The sequence below is a fragment of the Thermobia domestica genome, chromosome 10 (genome assembly GCF_964235325.1).
Source record: "Thermobia domestica chromosome 10, izTheDome1.hap1.1, whole genome shotgun sequence".
Taxonomy (NCBI): domain Eukaryota; kingdom Metazoa; phylum Arthropoda; class Insecta; order Zygentoma; family Lepismatidae; genus Thermobia; species Thermobia domestica.
In genome coordinates, this window is record NC_137463.1 from 230,128,284 (window position 1) to 230,144,201 (window position 15,918).

General features: G+C 34.9%; 1 protein-coding gene across 2 annotated transcripts in view; it reads right to left on the reverse strand.

Annotated features, from left to right (window-relative positions):
* Positions 1–207: 207 nt before the first annotated feature.
* The window catches only part of LOC145663049 (putative inorganic phosphate cotransporter), a 50,045-nt gene continuing 34,334 nt past the window's right edge, over positions 208–15,918 (reverse strand). For both annotated transcript variants that reach the window (XM_081729209.1, XM_081729208.1), the window contains 7 exons: positions 15,374–15,461; positions 12,193–12,410; positions 11,630–11,779; positions 11,218–11,350; positions 8,483–8,638; positions 2,206–2,291; positions 208–474 (listed from right to left, as the gene is read on the reverse strand). In XM_081729209.1, coding sequence (XP_081585335.1) covers positions 313–474; positions 2,206–2,291; positions 8,483–8,638; positions 11,218–11,350; positions 11,630–11,779; positions 12,193–12,410; positions 15,374–15,461 — 993 coding nt within the window. In that variant the 3' untranslated portion in view covers positions 208–312. The remainder of the gene's footprint in view (positions 475–2,205; positions 2,292–8,482; positions 8,639–11,217; positions 11,351–11,629; positions 11,780–12,192; positions 12,411–15,373; positions 15,462–15,918) is intronic.

The following is a 15,918-nucleotide window of genomic DNA, read 5'->3' on the forward strand; positions in this document are numbered from 1 at the left end:
CGGGTTTGATGGGTCACCAGCAGCCGGTTCCATCAGTGCTGTACTTACCTACGAAATTTTAGTGTGTTTTAAATTTTGCGATTATTCTCTTTCAAGGGATGTTTTCTCCCAAAGAATTCTGACAAGGAATACTGGAAGTTTTTGTGCGCAAAAGGTAAAAAACGAGCATTAAATTGCATTGGGTTAGTTTGAAGTTATGAAAAGGAATTTAAAAACCGAAACGTAATTTTATTTGAACTATTGTACAAAATTAACTTGACAAACATCTCATCGTTCGAAGATTCTATTTTTTAAAATGTAAAATGTGAGTCACTACCTTTCCCTATTCTTCAGCATTTCTTTCGATTCATCTTTTTCTTGGGCATAATTCCATGGTTGTATTGCTGCAGTGGCGAAGAGAAGATAAACCACACTTCCGGCAGCGTACATGCCTGCTGTTGTATAAAATAAAATTCGCCATCCTGTAATACTGGGCTGAAATCCAGAAGAAGAGCATACATTTATTAACTTACTTACTTAATTTAATGTTTACATTGTTTTAATTGACACATAGCATGCATTAACATAACTCTAACTCTATGGCCTATGGAACCCGGAGGTTCAATGCCGCGTTCACAAAAGCCCTCCACTGACTTCTATCCTTAGCTAACTGCATCCAGTTTCTACTTTGTATTCCAATCTCTGCGAGATCCATCTTAATATTGTCCTCCCATCTGCGCCTAGGTCTTCCTAATGGTCGTTTTCCTATGGGTCTACCAGTCAAGACTTTGAAAGCGTTTCTACTTTCTTCCATTCTAGCTACATGACCTGCCCACCTAAGCCTCCTAGACTTGACGACCCTAACAATGTTGGGTAAACCATATAAATTATGTAGTTCCTCGTTATGAAGTTTCCGCCATTCCCCATTCCCGTTCCTCTTGGGTCCGAATATTCGTCTCAGGATCTTGTTCTCAAATACTTTCAGTCTATGTTCTTCCCGTAGAGTAAGCGACCATGTTTCGCAACCATACAGAACAACAGGCATGATTATCGTTTTGTCATGCATTAACATAGAAGTTAAATATTCAGATGATAAATGAAAAGTTAAATTGATCATTTGACAATGTTCTTACAGGTAGGTTTCATCCTTGTGATAAAACAAAGGGGTCTTGGATTCAAAGAAGTCCATGAGATCGTGCCACAGGTCTGCCTAACCGTCGAAGGACTTCCCACAAAGGTGGTGGCCCAGGGAATGGAACAGGTGAGAATATGATGGTACTAGATCCGGCAAGTGTAGCGGGTGTTACCCTGGCTCCAATCCAAGTCGCTCGATCGTATCCCTGATTATTCTTGCCACGTTTGATCTCGCATTTTCAACATACTCTTGCGATTAACCAACACTGGCTCCTACTGTAATGTATGCTGCACCCATTGCAATTGCTGGGAGAAGAGGTCGGTAGTGATGGTGTAGTTTGGTGTTAGGAGCTCGCAATGCATCACTTGGCGACTAGTTCACTAGATATAGAGCATAATCTTATATGGGTACAGATGTGGTCTTAAGGTGAGATGTACAAGGTCACGTAGTGACAACCAATGTCTGATACGATGGTTGTGTCTAACTGGATCTACTTCTTGTCATTCAATCAAATATGGGTGTGTTGTGGCTCAGAGAAATCAACGACTACTCATTATTGGCTATATGCTGCCTGCCGACAATATATGGGAGTACTCACTTGTTCAACCTGTACATACACCTTCTCTATGCAGTGCAGTTGAAATCTGACTGTTTCCTCGGAAATCTGAAAGCGTTCGGCAAGTTGATCACACGTTTGACTGCTGTCCTCCTGTATGGCTACCTTCAGTACTTCATAATCGATATAGAAATACATGAGAAATCAATTTTTCATTGTCCACATCTTGGGATCAACCGAGTCCACCAAAGAACTTGATTTCTAACTTTTGGCTGTATGTGCAACTTGGCCAAAATTGATGGCATTCCTTCCAGTAGTTATTCAAATTTTGTGTCCCCTTCAGACAGAGTAAATATGTGAAGAGTTTCTAGTAAACCAAATAGCTTAACAACTGTATCAAAAATGATAGTTAACTTTGAAGTTTATGATTGATTGACATAATTCTTCATAACGATTGAGTTAAAATTATCAATTTTAAAAGACAACTACATATTGAATGTTCCTTGCATAGTATATGATGTTTAAGAATACTTACATCATTTTCCAAGATAGCTCCCGCTAAAGCAGGAGAAATTATTCCAGTGATCGAGCCTAGGCCATTCCCAAATCCTGTGAGAGTTCCTGTAAAACAAGTGGTAATAGATTTGAATACCAAACTTCTGTTTCGTGTGTTTCGTTTTAAAATGATCGAAATGACAGAAATAAAATTATTAGTGTCGAATCCATAGTTTTAGGAGCAGCTGAGATTAATAGTGACAATTCTGATGCCGTGTACCGCAGCAGGAGGAAGGGGAGGTGGAGCTATATACAAAAAATGATCGAAAATGATCAATATTAATGTCTAATCCATAATTTTCGGGATCATTGAGATGAACAGCGACATTTCCGATCCGGTTTAAATCCAAAATCAGCCCCGCCACTTGCGGAAGGGAGACACACACACACACATATATATATATATATATATAGAAAAAGGATCGAAAATGGCCACTATCAGTGTCGAATTTATAGTTTTCTGGTCCCTTAGATGAACAGTGATACTTTCGATCCCGTTTAAATCGAAATTCAAACCCACGCTTGGAGGAGGAGGAGGAAGAGATTTAAAAATCATCAAAAATGAACGTTGACATACAAAGATGTGCATTTAAATTATTTATTTCAACTCTGCGGAGCGGGTAATATATGCTAGTATTTTTATCTTATATATAAAAGAGAACGTACAAATCCTTTGTTCCCTCATCACGCTAATACGGCTGAACCAATTTCTTTCATTTTTGGGGGGTTATTAGGATTTGGACCCTAGATGGTTTTTATCATATCACTTTAATTTTTAATTACCAGTGTCTTGAGATAATTGACCATTCAAGTGTCCATAACGTACAAATCCTTTGTTAGTTCATCATAGGTAAAAATAAACGTATTTATATGCAACCCGCATGACCGTGTCACTCAGCGGGTTAACATAAATGACAGGCGATATAATGTTAACATTAGTGCAATCTACTATGGTTTTTATCATATCACTTGAAAGCGAAAAAGTAAAAATTATCTAAGTAACAAAGTTTATTGCGTTCCGGGGTGACCGCAGCGAAGCGGGGCGGGTTAACATAAATGACAGGCGATATAATGTTAACATTTACTGCAATCTTCTATGGTTTTTATCATATCACTTGAAAGCGAAAAAGTAAAAATTATCTAAGTAACAAAGTTTATTGCGTTCCGGGGTGACCGCAGCGAAGCGGGGTGAACGCTGCTAGTATATTATACTTTTTCTTTATCTCAATAGTTTAGGAAGTTATTTAAACTCAAGTTAGAACATTAACTTAACTACAAAATGTGTTGTTCTACGAAACATCATTGAACAAATATTTTGTTTTTCAAATCGGTCTACACGTTATTCTATTATACGTGAACATAACATGCAGTTATGATGTTAATACTATCATCCACTGATAACTTCTATGGCCTAGTTCCAAAGACTATCATCAGAACCTGATGTAATTTACGTGGAATCACAAAGAAAGCATACTCTTTGAATAATAATAATAATAATAATAATAATAATAATAATAATAATAATAATAATAATAATAATAATAATAATAATAATAATAATAATAATAATAATAATAATTATTATTATTATTATTATTATTATTATTAATCATTATCGGTGCACCTTTGTCGAAATTATGCGTAAATATGTCCGTAATATACGATAAGGGACGGTACGATAATCAAGAAAAAGACTTTCAAAACTAGGTGACGAGTCTCACATTCTTAGTTATGCATGCGAGTTTTTCTTTTCAAATTTCTATCTCAAACCTTGATTTTGTTAATAATCGTACCACTTATGATGGCTCACAGCAAGGTAAGCGCTACGTATTTCAAAACCAATGCCTAGTCAATTCTATAGGGTGTTATGGGGATAACCTGACTTGAGTTCTCAAACGCTTAAACAGAGACACCAAATTAGGAATTTAGTTAGTCCAAACTAAGCAGTATGTATAAATTAACTACAAACGTAATATAACGTAATCTCCGTAATTAGGTGTTTCCGACCAAAGTAGCAGAGAAACTTATTTTTCTAACAGTGAGGTGCTAAACACCTATATCAATTCTTTCGGTTGTTTCATTTAGTGTAGCCATTCTAAGATCAATTCCGTTAATTACTTTAAATTGGTTGAATCTCCGTAATTAGGTGTTTCCGACCAAAGTTGCAGATATACTTATGCTTAGCTTGTCAGTTTATTTCTGAAACACGCCGTACATAAAATTTATATTAATATGTTCTCTTCATTACTCGCATATGCTTTCAACTCTATAACAGTAAAAAATATTTTATTTTGCTTGAAAAATATTTTGCGTATTGTTTCATAAAAAAAATTTAAATTCACATTGTATTATTTACAAATAATTCTAAAGGTATTTTAAAAAAAAACTACTATTATGAAACTTGATTTGCCCTTACATTGAAAGTTACAAACGGAACACAAATTTAAAAAGTTCTAATATTAGTTGAAATGAATTACAATATTGTAAACTGGAAATGAAATCCGTGCTAGGTACCAAAAATGGAAAAGATCAGTTTAATGTCAGGACGTGGACTATGTGCCTAACACTACTCAGTTAAAATCGGGTTATCTAGTATTCACTGTGGAAGCAGTTCAAATAATCAGCAGAAGAATGCGCGTGGGCCTAAGCGCTACTAGTTCTGAAGTAAAATTTGACCCTTTTCTCCATTTTCATTTCGGCAATTATCACGGAGTTTATAGTCAGTCTACAATTATTTCATGTGTTGTAAAAGTCACTTAAAATTATTACAACTTTACATGAATTAAAACACATCAAATAGGCCTACTATTACTTATATAATTTAATTACTGGTGAATATACTGTATAGTTATAGAATAATGAACACAAATAATATTTAACGATTTTCATCTTTAGGTTAATAAACACGACCCCCAAAATAAACTGATTTGATTCTTATTGTTTTCTCAAATTTTCATCTCGCAGTGTAAAGAGTTGCTTGAAAACATCATTTTTGCAATTATTTTCTCTTTAGCAACATCATATAAAACTAACATATTGCTATACCTCTAAGCATTGTTTTTTTCACCTTACTTCTGTATGTTTAGGATTCATAACTTAACTCATAGTTAAGATTAGCACAAATCAATCATAATAATAAAGTTGGTTTTGCAAAACCATTTATTATTGCTTGATGTAAACAATTTTATGAATGTTTAACTAACAATTTTAATAATTGATATTGGGTAGTTTTCCAAAGAACAACTGATCACTGCATGACTAAACAGAAACCAGCTGCATTTGAAGGTTATATTCAATAACAACTTGTTTCTCACATTCGTTTTTCACCAAGTTATAGTATTTAATTACTTTTTTTTTGTATTTTATTAATTAAAAGAAGTATGATACAAGTCAACCACATGTTGATCAATAACTTTTCCTTTTGTTGTCTATTACTGATCTCAAAAAGTGAAATTACCAGTTTCTCATGATAGATCATATGTTAATATGCATAATATCATTGAGCAGCTAGATGACCTGAACATACTGGTACTTCGAAAATTCTAATTTTTCCATACTCCTCTACATAAGTTTTTCTCTTTCTTATGCTAGAAAATATAGATGCTAGTATTTTTTTTTATACACACCTGTCATTTCCAGATCGAATTGTTTACAAATATTAGCAACTCGTAGAATTCGAACACTTGCAATTAAAATAAATTTTACTACACGAATAAATGACCATAGCAGATTAAAGTTACAAGAAAGCACCTTCTTAGTAAGGTTGCTCGCTTCGATTTTGGATATGATCTAAGGTTCATGCAGTGTGACGCACAGTGTGAATTTCAGTAACCTGATTATTTATGTTTACATTTAATGAAATAAATGGATTTATCGAGGGGTGCTCTTTATGATTGGCTCATTTGTTTTTCTTTCTCCACTACATCTTTCTAGGCGTTTTGAAAATTCTTCACCAAAATTTGCACAGTATTAGAGGTCATAGAGTGGAAGATTGCTACCATGAAGTTTTAAGAACTGATCGCAATTGAGGTTGAAAAATAGTGGCTATAAAACTATCCTGTATACCGTAATCTTTGTTATCGCACCAAATTAAATGTTTTGCAAGCAATCTGTTAGTAGCACTTGGTGACTAAATTAGGAATTTCTTGCGTAAAACACTGCTAAGTAGATAGTATCGTATACCGTTGGTAGAGTCTAAAAGCATACCTGGGCCGTTATAGGACGTCTTTTGTCTATACTTCCTTATTAAGAAATTAAAAGCATTTGCACATTCAGTGTTTAATACAGAACTACCTGAAATGCCTACTCTTCACATGGGAAGAGTAGATTTGTGGAATATGCATTTCAATGAAAGTGCAGCGATAGTGATTCAGTTGACCTCTTGCTGAATGTCGGTTTGAGCAACATAAACTGATTTCTATTTTCCTTTATTATTGTATTTTCTTACAAAGTATACACTAGCTAGTATGTACGTAACATAATATATTCTTTACACGATTATCACTGTTGTTTTACTTACTTGCTGATCACTCAAGATTAGAATCAATAATGTTTAAGTTAAACTCAATTTTATGAAGTGTTTTCACAGGCTATCTCCATAGCCACAAACATAACAGCATTTACCATTTTTTTTACTTCACTCTTCGCTCGAACTCGCCTGCACAAACTCCCGATCATTATTACTTTCTTAGTAAATGATCATGTAGTTGCGTATTTAAAGGAAAATTGTAGTTGCAGTAAGTTACAAAACAATCACTGGCGTTAAAATGATGTTTTTAAAGAAAGTTTAAGTGTGTTCAGAAAGAAAAAAAAGGAAAACATGTTGCTAAGCAATTCAAATAAACAAATTGAATACCTTGTCGTTAAATGTTAATCCATTTGTTAAGATTGCAATACCGTTGCTAGGAGTGTTTTCTCTCTCTCCCTAGAGAGCCCCCTTGGGAAAGCTTTTGATAAGAACTTGAGTTAGACCATGGTCCACTCATATACCAAAAGATATTCAGTCAGAGCAGCAGTCTAAAATGAGTTGACCGCCAAATATCGTTATATTTAATTTAATTGAAATAAATTAGTGGCACTGTTGCTTTCAAGCAACATCGCATTCTATTGCGTTAGCCGCACGACTTATAACTTCAGTAATCATTTAATTGACATTATTGCTTTCATACAATATTCATATACATCATTTGAAGGTCGCTTCTTTAGATACTTCTAATCTTCGTCAACAGAGGGCACAGAAACTTAGTATTGTAGAAGCTTTATCTCCTACGTTCCGCGAAAGTTCTTTTTCTTATATATATATATATATATATATATATATATATATATATATATATATTATTTGTGATTTCTTGCTTTGCAGGAAGATATTTCAACGAAACTGCTGCTAATTATTGAGAGTATCCTTATGATATTTAACCATATTAGGGCAATACTGCTTAATAGCAACATATAAGACCTATTTTATGGCAATGTTGCTTTGAAATAAACATCCTGTATTTTGTAACCAAAGTACAAAAACACTTTAAAAATTACGAAATTATGATCAGGAAGGCATGGTTCAACCATAAAAGCAAACTAAATATTTTAATGGTAATGCTATCAATGCTTGCCAATTAAAGGGTTAAAAACGATGATTCAGTAGTGCGATCGTCCAAGTTACTGTGCAGTAAAACGTATCGTAGGTAGCTCAAAAGGTGTACAAATTCATGTAACGTATTTGTATGTCTTCAGCGGAGTATACAGTCAAACCCTATTATCTACCATTTTCATAAATCATTATTTCTCTACGCCGAGATACCAGACATCCACCATGCCCTTGAGAAATGGTGGCAATAATTCCGACGATAGACTCAACAGTTACTAATTTATCAAAGAATTGGTGCACATTGCTCGTAATTACACACTTAACTTAGTTATACAATTCAACTGTCATTACAAAATATAAACTAGATCTTGTTGCTGTCCTACTATAAAATTTGAGAAATAATTAAAGGGTTTGATGCAAAAACCAGGTAGGTCTAGTTTTTAGCGAATGTGAGATTTTCACACGTTCCAATAGGGAAATAAATCACTCTACATTATGTGCAAGAATCATATGGATCCGACAATTATATTCAGTGTTATAATGCAAAGGAGGTGCCTACATACAGTATTTATTGTAAATTTAGAGGAATAAACAGGCAGCTGCGGAAAAATATCTAAAAGTGGACCTACCTGGTTCTTGCATCCAACCCTTCAATTACCAAATTTCGTACCTGCAAAATTTGGTGCGATATCAAGGGGATTTTGAAAGTGTCCAGAGGTAATAGCTCCGTTGATTCCTAATGTAGCAGTTAATACAACAACAGAAAACACGACGTCACATCCAGCAAACGTAAAGATAATCACTCCAATTGAAGTTCCAATATGAGCTGGAAATGGTTGCACAGAAAGAATTCTATGTAATACTAACTATGGTTGCGATAAAATGTTTATATATAATAAAAATATTTATACACTGATGGAACCTCACTCTGTATCAGCCTTGGCAAAATCTGCCAACAGTATTGCAAAATATGCGTTAAGAAATTCCGGTGTTAAGTCTGATAAATACTGAGTTTCTGGTCGCAAACTACGATGTGTGCATCAATACGCAATAGGCAACATGAACGCAAACTCAAAATTTCCGCCATTCACATCATATCTTAAAATCAGTTTGTAATATCAAATATCGAAGCAGACATTTTGCATTGCGTTGATGCAAACAAAAACAGACATTACGGCCCTGGACATGACGGTTTCAATATAGAAAAGGAATTATTGAATTGAGAAACAGTTTGCAAAATTTGATGTTTATAGGGCAATAAAAAGATAAGTCTTGCAACTGCGACGAATTACTTGCGCTAAACAAACAACCTACAAACAAATCCAAAACCACGCCAGAGAATCATAGTTTAGTAGTGGTTGAGTGCAGTAGTGACACGAAGGTGGAAGGTGAGGAAGTCCAATTGCACGATCTCTTTCCGGACCAATACCTCTTCTATCTGTAGAATCATGATGGCTATATAACCCTGTCTCTCAACACTGTGTCTAGAGACTGAATGACGTCTTCGTTGTGCGTCACCACACCGATCCGAAACTGGGCGTTAGGTGTCATTGGATTCAGAATCAACTCGCGTTTAATTCATACTGTCAGTTCTTTGATCACCAACGTTTTACTCAGTTATACAGTTCCTTCGCTGGAGGTCCTCTATGGTGACACTTTTCAAGAGGATAATGTGCAATGGCATGTTGCATGTAACTTAAAACACTTCTTGGATGGACACAAAATTCCACTGTTTCATTGGCTGCACATTATCTCTGTGATATGTTCCATGGTTACACAATTACAGTAGTAAACCAGTTAGCTTAACCGGTTAACTTAGCAATTATTTCCAAAGGAGCGTTTCAATTTTTACCTATTTTTTTATTGCTAAATTCTAACATCTAACATCTTCTAACATTTTAGGAACAAAACGAATGGCAACAGTGTGATTATTTTTACTGAAGGCAACAATGATTTACGTAAGCCTAAAATGTGCTTTCAATAAAACCTCGAATATACTCGAGCTTGTAAACTTTGTACCGTTCAACAGTGATCAATTGTAATAAAGCCGTATGATGCCCGAATATATTCGAGGTTTTAATTATTTGTAAAATTAAAATCTCGAATTTACTCGAGCTTTTCAGTTAACCGGTTAATCTGATGCAGCTGTCGTAGTTGTATGGATTGCCCTACTTCAGAAGGATATCCAAGGTTTCATTTCCTTTAAGGCGCGTTGTGTCGCAGTTATTCCGGTAGTCGTAAGCGCTAAAGACTTCTCGACTTTCGACTCTCGGTATGTCACATGTCACCCAGCATGATAAATGTAATCGTTTCACACTTGTACTTTACATACTCTAACCGCAGCATTTAAAATGTTTATCTTTTTTCCTTCTTGGTTACGTTTTAGTATCAAACAGTGTATTTAATCCTTAACAAAATGCCTCCATGAAGTTGACCGAAGATTGCACTTATTTGTCTGATGATTTATTTGCGAAGCCAACTTTTGTGCTATTTCCTTGATGTCGAAGATCACACCAAAAATAAGCAAGCTTATTAACGTTCGGTGGCTCAGAGAGGTACCATTCACCTCTAGTGTGTAGTATTCATAAGATGAATCCAGTGCGTGTGAATTTGTTTGTTAACGTGATGTCTGCGTTTTTCGTCGATGATTCTCTTGTTTGTTAAAAGAAATCTACGACCTCTAGGACTAGCAGAGGCACCTTCGTGGCTAAGTGCGTAGCATTCTACCGTTAGTGAGACTAGTGACAGTTTTAAGACATACAGTAAGTAACATAAGTAAAAATTTAGATTTTATGGCTACAACCTAAGGTGAGAAAGCTTACCTAGAGCGCTGGTTATGGTATATATCTCTCTGAAGCTGTGTGAAACTTTGTTCCCTTGTTTGTAGCAATAAAATTTAATTCTTTTTACCGAAGTGACATCTAAATTTAATCGCTACAAGCTAAAGGGAGAAAGCCTACATAAGGTACTAATTCTTGTATATATTTCTGTGAAGCTGAAGTGACATCTCTCAAGAGCCGCCACTGAGGAAAATATCACAGCTTCGATTTCAGTGAGAGTTCGTGTGATTCTGGTTCTCCGTTTAACCGTGAGGCCACATCTTATACAACCGCGATACTGAAAAGGGACATCAACCTATGAAAACAATCAATCATGTAGAAGGGGATTGGTGGTGGGAATAAAGTATATTGGAGACAGTATCTACGCAGAATTTCGTCAAGAAGAGAGTCAAGTTCTCAAGTTCACATTACTTCAGATGTTTGTATACATTGTATCTTATAATATGATAAATGTTTATTTTTTGCATTATATGTTACTTAAGGTGGGGCATAATATATTAAAGCCCAGAAACCTCACTTGCTTACGCCACTGATTAGAGAAAGTATGATTAATGAAAGTACTTACATATGCACATAGACATCTTCCTCAGGGTGACTAGTCTAAATTTGTTTGTCTTTAAAAGCCAATCTACAACACATCCATATCCCGTGGCAAATAAATACCGACACACGAATGGTAATCCAGATATTAAACTATTCTGTAAAGAAGAAAACGGAACATAATCGTGTCATACATTAATAAATCATCCTGAAATGGAGAAAGAACAGTAATATTAATTACGAAACAATAGATGTACCATTAAATGCAAGTTATTAACAATGTTAGAAACATTCCGATTTCAATTAATTTCAATCTTGAATCTTTTACTTTATGTTCCACAAGTTAGTCAACGTTATCCTTTGCTAACTTTTGGATTATATAATGGATGAGAATACAAAATAATGCTCACTATTAGCTACGATAGCGATGTCATTACCTGTTTCAAATTAAACCCAAGGATACTATGCAGGTACTTCGGTCCATACGTGAAAAATGTGTAGAAGCCCCAATCACTTGCAATGGACGCTATAATTCCAGCCCAAACTTGGAGAGATGTAAGCGCAGACAGCCAAGGCATAGATGGAGGCTGTAAGTATTTAACAAGAATTACTAAAAATACTTGAACAATAATGAATTTTAATCACACAAAATAGTCATATGTAAATTTGTTGTGTTTTAAAGCGTAATTCTCCACATTTTCAATTCTGTTTCCATAAGGAAGTTAGTACTACACAATATTGTGTACTGAAGTTGTAACTTATAAAAAAAAGTTCTTGTACAACTACCGTCAAGTAATCAAGATACTACTATTCATTATCCTTGCTGGTTGTTTATTCAGTCGATTTTTACCTGAGAGGTTAATCCTAGGATAACTTACGGATATCTTAAGATAATGGTAATAGACATACAGAATATCAAACTTCAGGAGTAGTTGAAAGTCAAGGCGATTTCTCACATTAGCTTACCTCTCTTTACGAACTAGTTACTATCGGTCCTTACCCTATTTACAGCTCCTTTGCCAATTGATCTTTTAATTACTTCCTTTTCTTTAGCAGATATTCTGGGATGTTCTTCAGGCCAATCAAAGACAAGGAACCACCACGCCAAGCACCATATAATACCAAAAGCTCCACCAGCATAGAAAGCCGCCTCCCATCCAAAGGAAGCGATTATCAATCCACACACCGGTAGATTTATTATATTGCCTAAGGTGCCACCTATAGAAAAAAAATTATAAACAATTCATGATTATTTATTTCTTATGATTAAAGAATTGAGAGTCTGAGTAACCTACTTCTGCATCTAATCAAAGTTGAGATGTTTACTTATTGTTTTCTGGTATGTTTATCACGTTTGAAAGTCTTGCTGATTGGATTGTCATTACATTTAAAAGTCTCATTGTGTTTGTTGAGTTGATTGTAGTTTAGCGTCCCTTTCAGCAGCGAGGCTATATGAGACGTGGACCTACTGATTAACGTGGAATCCCAACCACATGAGCTCCCGCCGGGAATCGAACCCGGGTCTCCCACGCCAAAGGCGCGTACGCTAACCGCTTAGCCACGGAGGAGCTTCATTGTGTTTGTGTTTACTATTGTATCCTGACTTATCTAATTGTGTTGATATTAATTTACTACAAACATTGCTAAAACTTCAAACTTTAAAAATTTCTGCTATGTTCCTGCAGAAAATTGCTCGAAATTCAATGCTATTGCTGGTCAAATAACTCCGTTATTTAGATTTCAAATGCTCTGGTCAACTTGACATCAAATTGACACAGACATACATTTCAAATTAAAAATAAAAATAGATAATGCAACTATAACAGTCGTTTCTGCTACATTCCTGTTGAAAACTGCTCGTACCGTAATATAATTTCTAGCTAAATAACGTCATTGTTTGTTTAGTTTTTAAATATCTTGAAATTATCTTAATATAGTGAAGACAGTTATAAAATATTAAAATTTGATAATTTGAGAACGTAATTCGTTTCTCCTAATTTTCTACTGAAAGTTTTTCATACTTGAATATTATTACTGAAGATAAATAACTCCATTATTAGGTTTCAAATTTTTCGGTCTAATTTGCATTAAGTTATCGCAACGTAAGCCAAAATTTGAAAGTCCGGTAATGTAACTATGCTAATCGTTCCTGCTAGATTCGCAGTGAAATTTATTTGAATTTCAACGTTATTACTAGTTAAGAAAAAACGCGGCATTTAGGCTTCAAATGTTCCAACTAACGTGACTTCAAGTTGGACAGGATACACACTTAGAATTTCAAAGTTGTATAATGTGTTTATGCCAATCGTTACTGTTATGATCCTGCTGAAAATAGCTCGTATTTCAACGATACCAAGACACAAAATCGAAATATTAAAATTTGATAATTTGAGAATGTGAATCGTTCCTACTCGATTCAGTAAGTTGCTCAAATTTGAACGTTAGGCCTATTGCTAAGTTAATTACACAATTCATTATTCAGGTTTGAAAAGTCCTGACCAACTTGACCAACTTGACTGTTCTGGATGTAACTGAATTTCAAAAGTGGATAAATTTGACCTTGAAAATTGTTCCTACTGAAAACTGCTCGAATCTCAACGTTACTGCTAGCTAAGTAACGCCGTTACTAATGTTGAGAATATAACTATTGACGTTAATTTTGACAGAACACAGGATCAAAATATTCTGGCCAATTTTATGTCACAACATTTCGAAATCAGATAATGCATTGATTCCAATCATTCCTACTAGATTCGTGCTGGAAACCGTTCGAATCTTAAACGTTTTAAACTGGAAAAATTACGTTATTTAGCTACACTAATGTTCAGATTCAAGCAGTTTTCAGCAGAAAACGATTGACACAGTCATAACCCAGAGTGTGATATCATAGAATCAAAAAAATGTGCTTTCAAGTACTTCTGGGAAGACAAAATGACAAGAAGTTCAGCAATAATCCAGTAGGTGGTGTTGAGCGTACTGTTACAGATGTGTCACAGTGGGCATTAGCAGCAAAACACCATTGTATTCAATATAAAGAAGTAAAATCCCAATGTTACATATATGTAACGCGGGGTATTTTAGGGTTAATCAATTCTGAAATGTTAAATGTATGCCCCCACCAGCTAGACATCAAGTTGGCCGGAACATTTGAAATTTAAATAAGGGCATTATTTACCGAGCAGTAACGTTGCAATTCGAGCAGTTTCCTGCAAAAACATAGCAGGAACGATTCGCGTAGCCAAGATTATGAAATTTTGAAAAATGTAAATAGATTTGATGCAGTGTTCGTAGGTTTCCTTACGAAAATTTCCCTCAACTGACTCAAAATTTTCCCTAGTTTGTTGAGTGTTCAATTCGTATGGCAGCAGTTATGTGATAAGATTAGCTTAGCTATATTAAAGGAAGTGACGACTACATTTGTTTTATTCATTTGCGTTTTGCTTCTTCTTCTTCTTCTTTTACATTTTCCTTTATTTTTTGTTCACAAAAAAAATATACACAAATACACCCAGCAAACAATGGGTGTAAATTATGCTATTTTGAACACACAAAACTATTGTTATTCTATTGGTTTATTTCTGAGGAACAAAGACAAATTTAAGCATTTATATTGGTCAATCAGTCAGAATTTCCCTGGATTTTCACCTTATATCGAGAAATTTCCTTTTTTACCTTTTTGCTAAATTTACCTATGAAATTTCCCTAGATTAGGGAAATTTTCATGAAATTACGAACACTGATTTGAAGAAGAAATGTGTAAAATCAATCCATTAAAATTCCAGTTCATTTTTTTTAAATCATTTAAATCAATGAGCCTAAATATAATAAAAATAAGATGGTGCAGAGGTATTGAACGCCATTAATGCATGCGCATAAATCCTCCGCATTGCGGTGGGACGAAGTCATCAGAGGGGGCCAAAATCGTGAAGTAGGACGTAGAGAAGGGGCCCCACTTCACACTGTCTGAGGCCTCCCCCAAGCCTTTAGTTACGCCACTGCATTAATGTGTTGGATTATTTAGGCTCACAGCTTTCTCTTTGTCCAAAATTTATTAATGTAGTATACGCTGTTTCTGCCACTAACACCCTTAATTTCAACATCTAAAATTTCTGTTTTTTTTTTAAAAAAAAGAATAATCAATCTATTGTAAAAAAAAAAAAAAAAAAAAGTTGCAAATTTACCTAAAGCTGCGGCCGATGAAAATTTTGATCTTTCCTCAAGAGGAACCCACCTAGCAAAAATGTTGTTTATACATGGAAATAGAACTCCCTGAAAGAAAGAAAAAAGACAATGAATTAATAACTTTAGAGATAGAAGATAGATTTTATTGAACTTCATATTTCCCTCTTGGGTGCAGTGATGTAACTAGGGTGGGGCAAAAGGGACTTGTGCCCCGGGCGCCGGATTGAGAGGGCGCAAAATTGGGCAAATATTTGAGGGAAAGTTTTGGTTGGTCAGGGGGTTGCTAAGGCGAGTTCTTGCCCCGGGCAACAACTAGCCTAGTTTGTTCGGTGCTTGAGTGTCAAGGAGCTAGAAGGATACAAAATTTGCTGCTTGTAACAGTGAAAGTAAGTCGGAATAAGTAGTGTGCTAGTATTCTTCAATTATACTAATTTTCAACAATTCTCTCTTTCCATATTTCGTATCCTTACTCATAACGGGAGTTTGCCTATGGCCCAGGATTTTTGATACACCCTGTATATCATATAATGTTATATCAACTGTT